At 44.6% G+C, this 15,000-nt stretch overlaps 1 protein-coding gene across 2 annotated transcripts in view; it reads left to right on the plus strand.

Moving 5' to 3' along the window:
- The window catches only part of vps13b (vacuolar protein sorting 13 homolog B), a 457,445-nt gene that overhangs the window by 239,916 nt on the left and 202,529 nt on the right, over positions 1-15,000 (plus strand). The window contains exons 26-29 of one of the 2 annotated variants that reach the window (XM_083761686.1): positions 3,954-4,128; positions 6,565-6,679; positions 12,039-12,105; positions 14,818-15,000. The exon at positions 14,818-15,000 is cut by the window's right edge and continues 81 nt beyond it. In XM_083761686.1, the coding sequence (XP_083617812.1) occupies positions 3,954-4,128; positions 6,565-6,679; positions 12,039-12,105; positions 14,818-15,000 (540 nt within the window). Of the gene's footprint in view, positions 1-3,953; positions 4,129-6,564; positions 6,680-12,038; positions 12,106-13,204; positions 13,347-14,817 lie in introns of both variants that reach the window. The other variant, XM_083761685.1, reaches the window with a different exon arrangement.

Below are 15,000 nucleotides of genomic sequence, written 5' to 3' on the forward strand. Positions count from 1 at the left end.
ATCATCTTGATGGACGTGACAGCTTGTATGTGTTGTATTTATATGTAATTGTGAGATGCTTTATGGTGCGCCAAAGTACCTCTTTCAGCCCTACGTTTCTCTGAGGCTCGTCCAGGTTATGTTCATACCTACAGTATTGCAGGTAATCATTATGATTGCCTTGACAGAGAGTGTTTATCTAGTATATTTATGGCTACGGAGGTCTTCTGGGTTTCTCCTTCGCCTCGCTCTCTGCCTCGTTCTTCCCGGGAGCACATGCTTCTCATCAGACTTTCCAGAGGTTCCCCCCATATTATGGGGAATCTATTTCTGAATCGCCATAATCCTTAATGTGTTTATACTGTTGTCGTCCGTTGTTATCGAGATCCGTAGTCAACCACCCTCAAATACGCGATTAAATTCAATTTGCAAATTAGCGTGCCCCCCACATACATGTGCGTGCACACACACACGCACACATGCGCGCGCTCACACTCACAATCGCTCACACTCACACACACATAGCAGACAACAGGGACACAGTGTCCTCATCTGGTTCCTCTTAAGTCGGTGCAATCAGCCCAGCAGCAGTGGGGTTCCTAATTGAGATGGTTGATAACCTCCTCACCAACCACACAGCCAGGCTTGATAAGCATGACACAATCTGTCATTATGGAGAGGAGAAGCTGTGGAAAAAGTGTGGTGGGGGAAATAAAACATAAAAATGAGCATATTCACATGCCGGCCATTTTAGTCTTGCGTCATACTCAAAGGGGTGGGGCTTCCACCCCTGAGTATGAAGGAGGAACAAGATGTGCATAATTATGGTCAATGCTGCAGCTGCAAATTGCCATATTGTTTGTTTGCATGTTTCTACACTCCCTGAGTCAGCCTAACAGATACACGTTCGGAAAACACATCCCCCAGAAAGAGAGGAAGGAGGAATAAAGGGAGGGAAGGAGAGAAATATATTTCTTTAACACAATCCGTGCTACCACCCCAGGCCAGAACATGGCGCCAGTGCCAGAAGAATGCGTGAAAACCCAAAGAAGGAGAAAGGCTCCCTGACTAACCACGTGGTGTATCCCCCATACAGCTGTTGTTATTGTTATTATTGGTCACGGAGGAGCAGCAGCGCCCAGCGGTAGCATCAGCGCTAGCTTAGCTTGTTTTCAGGTTTTATAAGATCCTAAAGACCCCAGATGGTCTCATTTGGAACAGAAAAAGTACAAATAAGCACACGTGCACGCGTGCACGGATCCGTATGTAGGCTTTCTAACGTGTGAGTAAAAGCAAAAAAAATTATAAAAGTTATTTTTTTATTGCTGGATTAAATGGAATTAAAGAAAGACGAGTTCCCTCGTTTTGTGCACAGGCAGGTCGTGGAGAGAAGAACGAGGTCCCGTGTTCTTGGCATAGATTCGGTTAAAGAAGAAGAAGAAGAAGAAGAAAAATATGTCCCCAATGCTGTCATCCTCCCTGTGCTCTGCCAAACCCCAGTAATGAGCTGAGAGCTCTCTGAAGGCAGCAGCCTCGGCCGCATCCTGCTCTCCTCTCTCCTCCTTCCTCTCTTCCCTTCCGTTCCCCTCCCAGGCTGCACCGTGCATGTGTGTCGTGGCCTGTGTGAGTGAAAGCAGGCCGTGTGGGTGCTGGTGGCTTAGCTTTGGGGTTAACACCAGTGACAGTTCCACACAGTGAACCCCCCCCTCCCCCCCAATCCCCCACCCACCACCACACTGCACGCGCACGCCTGTGCTCTGAGCCGGGTTCTGTTCACCAGACACTGATGTCATCCAAGACCAAAAGGCTCTCAGGCTTGCTGATGCTTTTGTTATGGCTACACGCACATGGGACATGCATCCAAACACGCTTTATACTGTACAGTACACCAGGGTGCACACTTACTGTGTACACACACACATGCGCGCGCGCACATGCATGCACAAGATCCTGACATGTACACACACACACGGACAGACAATTAAACAGTATGCACATGAGGAAAGACAGCGGGGCATTTCAAGTTAAATGCTGTTTGTCCTCTTTCATAATATGTTGTTCCTCATTTTGGTTGGCGGTGTGGTTTCACGGGCCTTAACAGACAATACTGTCTCCTATCGGCTCTCTTTAGCTGCGCTCTGTGATGTGGTCAACTCCTGTAAACAAAAGGACAAGGCACAGCACAAGGTCCTATTATAACGGAACTGTACAGAACTAATCTTTCAATATTTTTGGCATAGAGCGGAGACTAGGTTTGATTCCTCCATGGCGCTTCCAGTTTGGTCATGCATGTGTGTTTGCATGTATGAGGTTGACCGTAATGCTGCACTACTGGTTGGTCAGGACACCAGTGCTGGGAGAGATAGTATTATGCATGTTTTGGTGGTGGAACCCCTCACTGTCAGGTGAAAAGAAATGGCTGTTAAATCCATGTGTATCAGAGGAGTCATGTGGTTGTCTACAGTCTACACCAGTGCTTTTCAACCTTGTCTGCTCAAGGCACACCAATGGGCAATTCAAAATATGAAGGCACACCTGTATTCATAGTAGCCTTGCATAGCCAGCCAGCCTTCATCTGCCGTTGCAATGCATATTGCCTCAGGCAGATTAAGTCTGGCCCCTCTCAATTGTGGGAGGACTTCGCGGCTGAAATGGTGATGAGCCAACCAGATTCGTTTGGAACCAGGCTATAACCAACCAGGGCCCAGTATGCAAATATGGACTGGGACATTGCAGAAAACAATCAAACACTGAGAGGGACGAGACCAATATCCACGCAGTGATATTAGTATCGATACGCGAGGCTATATTCATAGTGCATCACTGTTGTGAGCTTGTAGATTGGCTATTTTCGCCAAAGAGATTTGGCATAGAGGGAAATAAGACTATGTTTGTCTGTCTTGCCTTGTTAAATAAAGGTTAAATAAAATAAAAACTATATACCGTAGGAGTAGGGTGTAAACCGGGTGTAAATCGTTAAAGCACTTTACTCTCTGTCCTTTGCATTGTCCTTTTCTGTCTTTCAACTAAGGTTATGTCATTACTTCTATTGTGTGACTGACTAGACATCTCCCTGGCCTCTGTAGACCAGTCCAACCCATGCTGTCCTGTGCTGCTCGGTTCTGCAGGGAGACTAGACACCTCCCTGGTCTCTGTAGACCAGTCCAACCCATGCTGTCCTGTTCTGCAGGGAGACTAGACATCTCCCTGGTCTCTGTAGACCAGTCCAACCCATGCTGTCCTGTGCTGCTCGGTTCTGCAGGGAGACTAGACATCTCCCTGGCCTCTGTAGACCAGTCCAACCCATGCTGTCCTGTGCTGCTCGGTTCTGCAGGGAGACTAGACACCTCCCTGGTCTCTGTAGACCAGTCCAACCCATGCTGTCCTGTTCTGCAGGTATAGACTAGACATCTCCCTGGTCTCTGTAGACCAGTCCAACCCATACTGTCCCTGGTTCTGCAGGGAGACTAGACACCTCCTTGGTCTCTGTAGACCAGTCCAACCCATACTGTCCTGTTCTGCAGGGAGACTAGACACCTCCCTGGTCTCTGTAGACCAGTCCAACCCATACTGTCCTGTTCTGCAGGGAGACTAGACATCTCCCTGGTCTCTGTAGACCAGTCCAACCCATACTGTCCCTGGTTCTGCAGGTAGACTAGACATCTCCCTGGTCTCTGTAGACCAGTCCAACCCATGCTGTCCCTGGTTCTGCAGGGAGACTAGACACCTCCTTGGTCTCTGTAGACCAGTCCAACCCATGCTGTCCTGTTCTGCAGGTAGACTAGACATCTCCCTGGTCTCTGTAGACCAGTCCAACCCATACTGTCCTGTTCTGCAGGGAGACTAGACACCTCCCTGGTCTCTGTAGACCAGTCCAACCCATGCTGTCCCTGGTTCTGCAGGTAGACTAGACATCTCCCTGGTCTCTGTAGACCAGTCCAACCCATACTGTCCTGTGCTGCTTGGTTCCGCAGGGAGACTCTGTTCCTGCTGGGGATGATGGCCCGTTCTCAGATACTGTGACTCTGGAGCAGAAGACCAGCACCATCGGAGGTTTCACCAGTGGGAAGGTCAGCCTGTGGATGCAGTGGATGTTACCCAAGGTCACCGTCAAACTGTTTGCCCCTGACCCTGCTGCCAAAATGACAGGTATTTGATGCTTTTAGTAGTATTTCAATTCGAATAGAAATCCATTGCTTCCGCCTCTGTCACTCTTGAATAAATTGTCAGTAAAGACTTTATTTCTTCATTCCACTGTGTTTAATTAGACTGCAGGCACAAGTTAAACATAATTTTCTTATTTTATCAGTAGTATTTTAATTCTCTAAAATGAACCCTGAAGTTTAAATATGACAAAATAATTTGGTAATGGTATTTTATTTCAGTCAGACTTGTCGCCAGTAGTCCAAAAGTTCTGGAAGCTCTCCAAAGATTTGACATTCTTTCTTATTAGATAATTTGAGAGCCCCACCTCTAAACCTTGGACCGTATCAACATTTGGAGAGATCAGGCCCCCTGTGTTTCCTCCCTCAATGGACCCACTCTGACACTCAAAGAACAGCAACAGCGGACAGAGGGGAAAAGAAGGGTGGGTGGGTGGAAAAAAGACAAATAAATAAGTGGGTGATGAATCCCAAGCAGGCTGCCTCTTCTCCCCTCAGATTTACTGGGGTGATGAAAAGCTAGATTTACCTTTAATTGCCGGCTGTAATATTTAGCATCTGCCAACCAGATCGCACAGCTTAAGTTCTTTAATAGTGGAAAAGGGAACGTTTGGGCGGACCTCACAGAGATGGTTTGACTTAGAAATATCCTAAATAGGCATTACGTTGGATTTGGGCTTTAATATGTGCCATCTGAGTTGCGAGGTGAATTTACCATAGCATTCACCGCATGCAACACATTAAGTAATTGCATATGATTTCGAACAGTCTCGCACATGCAATACTGTATATTCAGACGATGGCATTTACATGAGATATTAGACGTTAAGCACCGCACAATTGATGTCTTTGAGATAAGACAGATATGACTGCAAACTATATCCACCGTGATGTATTCTGTGAAAAAGGAAATCAGAAAAACAGGTATTGCCAAAGGCATTGATATTATGTCTTTGGAAGATTGGATAGGAATAAAGCATGTGTCTTCACATGCACCGTTAAAGGCAATTTCCCTTTTTTAAGATAAATTATATTAGACTAAGGATTTCCTGTGCTTCTTCAGGGTGAGTTTAGCAATGTCATGCATCAATAAACAGCACCATGTTAGGAGAAGATGGGTTTCTAACAACTGGGAGAGTTGTTTCCACACCGTATCCACAATAAAGCAGAAAAACGCCTTTATTAACACAACACCGGCAGCCACTGTATATTTCTCAGAATCACCACAGGGCATAATCAGTACAAAAAGCTAAGCTTTGATTCCATGGGCTCTCTCAGTGGAAACAATGAGAAAGGAACAACAGTTAAGCGCTAATATATGCTTGCTTCAAAAAGTCCTGCTATGAGGCTTAAAGGGAGTCAACAAGCACCTTTAAGTTTCCATACAAGAAATAAACTCAAGACCCCCCATTTATTAGAGTTTTGTGGACTTCCTCACCACCATCAGAATGGCTGCATTCATTAACATGGAGAGGAAGAAAACATGGCTAACATTGAACAAGCTTCATCATGAACACATGTGGGATTACTGTATAGGAACTGACCAGAGCACTGGGATTAGGACCAACAGAACGGCCTGGACTAGGTTATCTATAATGTAGAGCCTCACCCATGAAAGACACAGACACGCTCCACACATTTGCAGTGCAATCTAAGAAAAATGATTAAAATATTACTGAACTACTCTTTGATTTGTTTTCTGTTTTCTCCTTGCTCTCTGTCCGTCCGTGTGTCTGTGAGTGACCAGATTTTGTAAAAACATCGTCATGGTGGCGCTATAACAAGCCGATTAGTATTTTTACCTATAACTGCACCGATCTGTGTACAACTTTATATGCACACTCCCTAGCACTAGAAGGTCTGAAGTAAAATCAGCTAAATTTGCATGTGCTTAAATTAACATTTAGAATTTTTTTCAGATGTCAAGATTTTCTGAGATGATAGAATGGTGATGGATGATGCAATGGAAGGGGAACCTTCTGAAAGCTTCATGGGCAAAGATAATCAACTTCAAAATAATACAAAAACAGTCAAAATGACCTCTCAGACCTTCTAGTGCTAGAAGCCAAGGAAAAACCTTTGTCCTGCATTTTTCATACAGTACCGTATATGCCTTTTATAATGCCAAATGCCTTTTAATTCATGCAAATTGAGGCCGATTTAAAAAAAATCTATTACTCCAAAAAGTGTTGTACAAACATCACGCAAATTGGTACACATTGTGATCAAGACTGTCAGATTGTTTTATATTTTGCAGGCCCACAATAACCTACTGTACCTGCCCTGGTGGAGACCTGTGCTAAGAGGAGCACTTTTTCTACGTTACAATGTTGTCTCTATTTCCCACACAAATGTAGACTTATGTAAGGAATGGATTATTGTTTGAATGTGCTTTAACTCCTATCATTTGTGCGTTTCACAGAATTCTATGTTATTGGTGAACTGGAGGACCTGAGTGCATCAGTGGATGTGCAGGATGTCTACACTAAGATCAAATGTAAAGTTGGCAGCTTCAACATTGATCACTACAGGTGCAGGTACAGTAGAGAGTGACAAGTGCTCACCCACATACAGTATACACAGAACATCTTTCCTCCCATCTCTCTCTCTCTCTCTCTCTTTCTATTTCACTCTTTCTCCACACACATGGGTCAAATTCATGGATACACACACACACACGCACACACACACACACACACACACACACACACACACACACACACACACACACACACACACACACACACACACACACACACACACACACACGTACGCATACGCCACCAGCACCACTAACGCCCTGTCCTAACACTTACCCTTGCGGGTAATTTATCAGATTATCACCTCAGTATCATTGTCTCCCGGCCAGCTGTCGCGGTGGGGACCGCATGCAGACAGACAGATGGACAGACCAGTTGACAGCTGACCACTGACTCATAGGTCAGTCAGCCATGTAGCCAGTGGTCAGCCAGTCAGTGGTCAGTCAGTAGTCTGTTGGTATAGCAGTCAGTCAATTAGAAGGCAAGACAGTCAGTAGCTCTGGCGTGTCTGAATTGAGGCACGGAAACGTTGTTTGAGCTGGCTTCCGTGGCCATTCTGGTCATCTTTAATGTAGATTTAGCTCTGGGTTGTGAAACTATAGAAGCACAGACTGTAGCACATTGGAACTGAAGGATTAATGGTTTTCTCCTGCCTCCCTAAAACGTTCTTCCCATTGGTGATTAAATGGTCCCATTTCCAATTTTCCAAGTAACTTGTTGTCCTGATCAGATCACATACCTCTGTGATGGAATCACAGCGAGTGTACGTGCCTGTGGGGCTGTTCTGCTGGGAAGAGACCACTTAGCAGGAGGCAACTCACCCTGTCTGAGGAGATAATAGAACTGAGACCCGACATGCCAAAGTATTGCAGTTTGCGGGCCAGGATGTGAACGTGTGTGTTTGTTTATTTGTGTGTCTACAGGTGTGTGTGTGTGTGTGCGTGTGTGTGCGTGCATGCGAGTGTGTGCGTGCATGCGAGTGCGTGCGTGCGTGCGAGTGCGCACATGTGTGTGTGTGAGTGTGTGTGAGTGTGTGTGAGTGTGTGTGTGTGTGTGTGTGTGTGTGTGTTTGTGTTTGTGCCTGCATATGTGCATTCCATTGTGTGCCTGTCTTTCAGTGGATGATATACCAGTTCTAGCCAGCCAGTTAATGGGAGGTCTACCGTATGTTGCTGGGCCCTGTTCCCATATTGAACACCATTATCAGGAGTCAGCGTTTATCACTGTTGATATGCTAATAGATATATATTCTGATGGGCCTTCCAAATCAGCCCAGCCAGATTGTGCACACATCAGATCAGGTCAGGCCGAGAGAGAGGGGATGCGTTTTGGCTTGGTTCCTGACTGTCTAGAGGGAGGCTAGTGGACCTCCCTGTCTTTCTAAGTACTTAATTGATTTATGTTCTGCTGGGCCAAAGTGCTACAGTACATGTGCTCTATCACCCAAGCCAGAACACTGTCTGTGGTAAGAAGGCTACAGTACTTGGGCTGGGTCATTATCTCATACTACACAGTAAGTGTTGTGTACAGGTGTGTATCCAATCAGCCCTGAGAATAGGAGCCAATCTTAATCTCTTTACGAGACTTCAGCGCCTCCCTAAGTAGATAATGTTATCAATTTTCATGTTTCTTTGGTTATTTTCAGTTTAATGTGCATTTAACAAGATAGCCTTAACACACACACCCTTTAATGGACCAGGGTTTCTGGCAGGCAACGGCGCTCCGTCATCCAAGCCAGGTTATAGTCAGGGCTGTTTAGGACACAGTGGAAGACCTCTGGGCGTCAAGCCCATACTAATCTGTATCATCGAGACATAAGAGAGCCCACTGGGGTTGGAGTCCATATGAATCATTTTGAACAGATAATGGTTAGGTATTTCACCACCCAGCCCAGGTTATGTGTGCCGGAGGTCAGACTAAATCACACTTGACAGAGGGAAGGAAAACTAACTCTTGTCTCATTTTGGCCGTACTGTATGTATCTCACTGCTGGAGAATGCAGGCAGAGTCAGGGCAGTCGAACACATGCACGGAGGTGAGCAGAAAGTCCTGTCCTTGGATAGTTATCAAGCTAGGTAGAGGATGAGGAAGAATGGATCAGGGACAGAGATGAGAGGGAAAGAATCACCAGAGAGGGAGGGAGACCCCCAGGGCAGCGGAGAAACAGGAGGGTGGGGCATTAAACTTGCGCTAGAAGTTTACCTCTCGCACAAGGTGAGGCAGGTTGAGGAACTTGGGGTGTTGTTTAACAGGCGTTAAACCTGGAAGGTTGGAGGTTCCATTCGGGTGGGATGTTGTAGAAGGTTGAAGAAGTACTTCTCCTTGGGTTTAGGGTGAAGTCCTTCTCCTCAGGTTTAAACCGAAGGCTTCCCTGGCAATCGGAGCGTCTTGCATTCTTGAGCAATGTTGAGGACCCCTCCCCTCCCCCACACACACACACACACACACACACACACACACACACACTCCCGCCAGAGGATGGCTGGTGACAGTTCACCCTCATTTACTCCAAGGAGCAGCTCACACAAATTGAAGCTGATGTGTTCCAGCTGCATTGCAAATGACTGAGAGAGTGAGAGATGGAGGGATGGAGAGAAGAGACGCACAGTGGTGGGGGGTCCACATCTATTAGTCACTCACAGGACGTGTTGGACGGCTGAGAGGGGAGGGTACAAAGAGATTGTTATCCATACGTGCACACATGGTCACCCACACAAACACACTCACACATATTATACACACCCTATATGCCATGCAAACACACACACACACACACACACACACACACACACATTCATCAAGCTCACATATAATGCTCATGCATTGAACACACCTTATACTGTAGTGTACAGTACACAATGCAAACACACACACACACAATGGATAATGACACATGGATTGCATCGTCTAGCACATTCACACGTGCACGTACATACAGCAGTCAGAAACACTCAGGACCCCCCTCCTCAGTGAACTCCTGGTGTCCTTGTGGGGAGTTTTGGGGTTGGAGGGGTGTGAGCGGCGTTTGCATTGGATGCTTTGTCTGAAGGAATCAAGGCAGATGTTGTTGAATCATTTCCCTGGAGTGAAAAGTTGTGCCATAAATGTGTTGTGCATGTTTTGGCAACCTGAAACAACCATAATTATAGCTGCAAGCAGCAATGAGACCGTGGGGCCGTGCAAGGAGAAGAGGAGCATAGCGAAGATGAAGAGGAGGACAGAAGAAGAGGATGAAGTGGAGAAAATGGAAGAGAAGGAAGGGAAGAAGATGAAGAGGTGAAAAGAAAACACCATGTGAAAGCCCCTGAACGTTCTTACTGCTCAAACTGTTACCAGTTATACACAATTGTTATTCACAACAAGGTTGATTTTTCATTACAAATTAAGGCATCAACAATATGAATAGTTTTTATGTGAAATACTCACAGGCAATATTTGGCACCTTTAGGCAACAACTCTCACTACTAATTCACCGTGTCTCTTTTCTAGTTACAAGATGGAAACGGTATGAAAATAGGAAGAGGGATACAAGTATGACAAATATTTTGTATACAATTCATGAAGTCTACTGAAATGTTGGCAAATATCTGCAGAAATTAATTGTTGGGCATTAAACCAAGAGGAGAAGCGATGGAGGGAAAGCAGCGGAAGAAACAGGATACAATTATGCAAAAGTGGAGGAAAAGAGTAAGGAGCAGAGGTGGTGAAAACAAGACGAGGAAGACGATAGAGAAGAGGAAGACAACAGAAAGGACCAAGTGGGATTCCACCATGGTGCTTACCTTCTTACTGTGATGCAAGTCAACTTCTGCTAACCACGGAGCCCCAAATTGACAAGTTTGGAGGAAGACGATCAAGGAGAAGAGGAAGGAAAAAAAGAGAAGGGACTCAAGGGAGTTCATGATTCGTATTTGCACCACTCTAGGTTTGAACTCACAACCTTTGATACCACAGGCTGATCATGAACAGGTTGAGTTTGCAAATAAATGAGGAAAATGTGTTTCATAAAGGCAGAATTCAAATAGATCAGATCAGAAAAATAAACTTTTAGACACAATTCTGAAATTTCACAGACATAATCTGGACAAGGTGGAAACATATTTTTAAATGAAGATTGATGACTCTGTAATGTCGGTGTGCAAAAACCAGATGTTTTTAGACAGAACAATGTAATGCATGAGAACAGAATTCATTATGTCAAAAATTCAGCTTTTGAGTTAAAAACATTCAGTCTTGCACACTAAACCTCCAAGAATTTAATTGAATAACAATTGAATATTACCATTAACCACTTACGTCTTAAGCCCTATTTTATAATGCTGTGGTCGATCACAAACTCACAATGTTATTTTTTTTTAAATGTGACATGCAATATGGACACCAGGGTGAAACTTCATCATTTGCACACGTTTACAGTGTATAAAAGTTATGAAACTTGCAATCTGGTAACCCATCGGCTAAAAAAAGAATGAACTGTGCAGTGGATAACAGGATGTTGGCCTGTTTGGGCCGCTCTCAGCCCTCCTCTTCAGGTGGGGTGCTTATGTTCTGTTTGGGCCGCCCTCAGCCCTCCTCTTCAGGTGGGGCACTTATGTTCTCATTCCACTAATCCCCAATGTACACACATTCTGAATGCCCCAGGCCTGCGGACAGATTCAGTAGCGCATCTCGGAATCTGTTCTTGAGAGATTATGAAACTTGCAATACCATTGCATGTACGGCTGATTGACTAAATTCAAAACTTTGGAAAATTAGACCACCATCGGGAGAATTTGCACCATAATTATGTGGCTTTGGACAGGACCAGAACTCAAGAAAGAAGGAAAAAAAACATCTATTGGGAAGGCAGCAGGCCTATTCATGAGAAGAAGAATAGAGTGAAAAACATGAGGGACCAGCAGCAGGCCTGCCCAGCCCCTAATGAATGTATTCATGTTTATGTGTGCGCATCTCTGTGTTTGGCATGTGTACAGTACTGTACATACAGGCGTGGTGTCGCACGCACGGCACGCACGCACACACACACACACACACACACACACACACACACACACACACACACACACACACACACACACACACACACACACACACACTTTACTGTATGCACAAGGACATTCTGGGATTTAGTGTTGTATGGCGAAGATTTAGTGTGTGTGTGTTTGTGGTGTTGATGTATTTTTGTGTCTGATCCACAGGTGTTCACATGGAAGACAATAACATTCAAGCAAATGTAGTCGATTTCGTTATTTACCCAAGTAAATGTTAGTGTTGATTTTGAACCGAAAATGTGTATTTAGCCCCTGCTAACCGTACAAGTGCTCTGAGCTGAGTTGGGCCTTGTGTGTCTCCGCAGACCAGGGCAGGGCTGGCACTGTGGCCTCTATGAAGGAATCATCATGCAGTGCAAGGAGACCGCCGTGGTGAGGCCTCTGCCAGGCAGCCCTCGCCCTCTGTACACGGTTACGTCCATGGCATTAATTTAACACTTGAGAGTGAACAGATGGAACCAAGTGTTAAATTATACCCCAGGACTTTTACTGTGTATACCTCCGCCATTCTGCTGCTCCTAACCTAGGTCCATCATCTCGGTTCATGCTGGACAGACGGGGAGACATGAGAATGAACTGGGAAGCAATTGCATTAATTTCAGACACATTATATAAATTATATTTAAAATATTATTGTGGCGAAATTCAGTATATACTACATTTTAAATAAATAATGAGTATACTCTCCCCTGTCTGTCCTGTAGCTCTGATTGGCTGATTAATCTAGCCATTGAAATCGGGTGACAGTGGTTGAGTGGGAAGACTTTGTGACATAGATTCCCGGTCTCTGGATGATGACATCATCAACGGCCTTGTACCGTTGTCTTACTGCGGAGGCTAAGTTTTACAATATGGATGCCTGCAGCTGTTATTGAGAGAGCAGAGTTAGTTTATAGTGTATGACTTTCTTATGACAAAATGAGAAAACATGCATAAACAATCTCAGCCTGGCCCCTTGTATACTATTCTCTAATTTATTAATATAACACTAAATTATATTAAAAATTATACAAAAAAAATATATACTGCACTAAAATCTGTGTTTTTCATCTAAAATGGTTAATTGTGTCCAGGTCTTTGCTTATAATTGACCCAGAATAACTCTCTCTAGCAGTTGCTTGGGTATTTTTATTGTTGCCTTGGCATGCTTGAAAATAGTACAAGACCTTTCTTCATCGTTCCAGCTGGCTCATTCTGTATAAATCTATTGGTTTTAATTAGTTCTCTGGTAATTTGTCTCGTCAAAATCATCGTTCAGTTCCTGGCTTATGGCTTTTATTTATTTTTTCCTCTTTTCCTTTGTGTTCTCTCTCCTGTGATTGTTTTTCAACACTCTCTTATTCTTTTCATTCTTCACCTTTCACTATCTGTCTCTCTGCTATCTCCAACTCCATTTGCCCCACTCCTTCTAAATACCCCCCCTCTCACCCTCTCTTTCTCCTCCCTCTCTCTCTGCTCCTCACCCCCCCAGCCCAGAGGAGGGTGTGCGGAGCGCAGGCAGCTGTGGAGGAGTGGTCCTCTCTTGCACTGACAAGCTGAACAGACGCACTGTGCTGCTTCGACCCGTCAGCAAGCAGGACTCTCTCAGTCACTTCTCTGGCTTTTTCCCTCCTGTAAGAATCCAGTGCTGCTTCTTCTATGTTTTTTTTCCCTCCGTCTTTAATGTTAACTCTGCTTAGGTTCCCTCAACAGTGGTCTGGAAGAAAAATAAAAGCCCCTCGCTGCTTCAGAGTGCCCCTCAGGGACCTTCTCTGTTTTCAGTACGAGCCATTGCTTTGATGTTTCTTATGGAATTGTTAGTGCTCGTTTTAAGATATTTCTATTGAGCGTTATATATTATGCAGTAGTCATCATAACAGCTACTTGGCTTAATAGGAAAATCAGCCACAGATTGTTTGTGATGAAAAATACCTCTATACTGTAGATACTGTATGGCCTAACGAGCACTTATAGGCCCTGAGGGTTGCACTTAACTCAGTGAAACGTAATCCACCCATCTGTTCATATTCATAGATCATTACATAGAATAGCCATGCTGACAATAACCATGATCACTTGGTAACGAGCTTGTTTATATACAGCTACCGTACTAATCCCCTGACTTTGAGTCTATGATTTTTATACGTTTAAATGATGTGGCTATTCTGGCATCTTAAAATTGTATTCATTATGAAATGGATACCAGTTCCACTGTTAATGGAAGTTCTTGCAGACTTAACCTAGGGGTTGTGATTGATGTTTTAAGCAGGCCTCCTGCCCACTTCTTAGAAAAATCTTTTAATCATGCTCTGGTTGGAGTTTGTTTTCTTTGCTTATTGCCTATTTGAATAAATCCCGCGCTGTAATTAAGTTTGCAAATCAGTCATTAGATTGGAGATCTGGTCCTTCTGATAAATCAGAAACATGCTCTCTAATTCAGCCTCGGAGGATCATAGCTACAATCACTCACTGTTATTATAAGAAGTTATGTTTCCCATAAAAGGAGACTGAGTTACTGCTCCAGTCTAATTTAGAACATAAGACTATGAGTAAATCTACTGTTTTTCCATCCATTTTGCACTAGTAGCTTCAGCTTGGCTTGCTCTGTTAGATTTGTATAACTAATAATGGACATAGCATTATTGAGAGCTTGTTTCCTGGGTTGAGGTTAAGTCTTGTCTTGGGCTTCAAGTCCGCTTTCCTGCAGTATAAGCTGGTCATCAGGTCTTACAGGACCAGTCCAATATGGCTGACATGAATTGAGTTTGACACAAAAGCCTTTAGACCTAGGCTTAATTCAAGTCCGTAAACTGACTTGAAGTAGTTAAGTAGAGAAAGTCTTGGATATGTTTAGGCAAAGCCTCACTTTTATCTTTTATGCTTACATTCCAGGACAAGGCTTTATATCCTCAACCTAGAAACTACAACCCATACTTAGACAAAAGGTTCAATATTAACCTGGGCATTGTAGCAATGAGGGCTGCACCATTACAAACAATATACAGGTGCAGTGGTTGTTGTAGCTTTTGTTCTAAAAGTTCTGAGTGTGTCCTATCATTGCTAGCTTGCCACAGTGTGTTTTGTCCCCTCTTACCACCGGGCCAGACGGCAGCCAAGGTCCTGGAAGGTGCGCACCAGCAGCACGGCTTCCTCTCCATCACATACACACAGGCGGTCACCAAGAACGTGCGCCACAAGCTCACCACGCGGCCCGTGCGTGGCAGCACTGCCCCCGGTGGGCAGCGGGCTGCTGCCGACCCGCTGGCAGATGGCTCACCGCAGTTCCTC

This window comes from Protomyctophum parallelum (genome assembly GCF_964188405.1).
Source record: "Protomyctophum parallelum genome assembly, chromosome: 3".
NCBI classification, from domain to species: domain Eukaryota; kingdom Metazoa; phylum Chordata; class Actinopteri; order Myctophiformes; family Myctophidae; genus Protomyctophum; species Protomyctophum parallelum.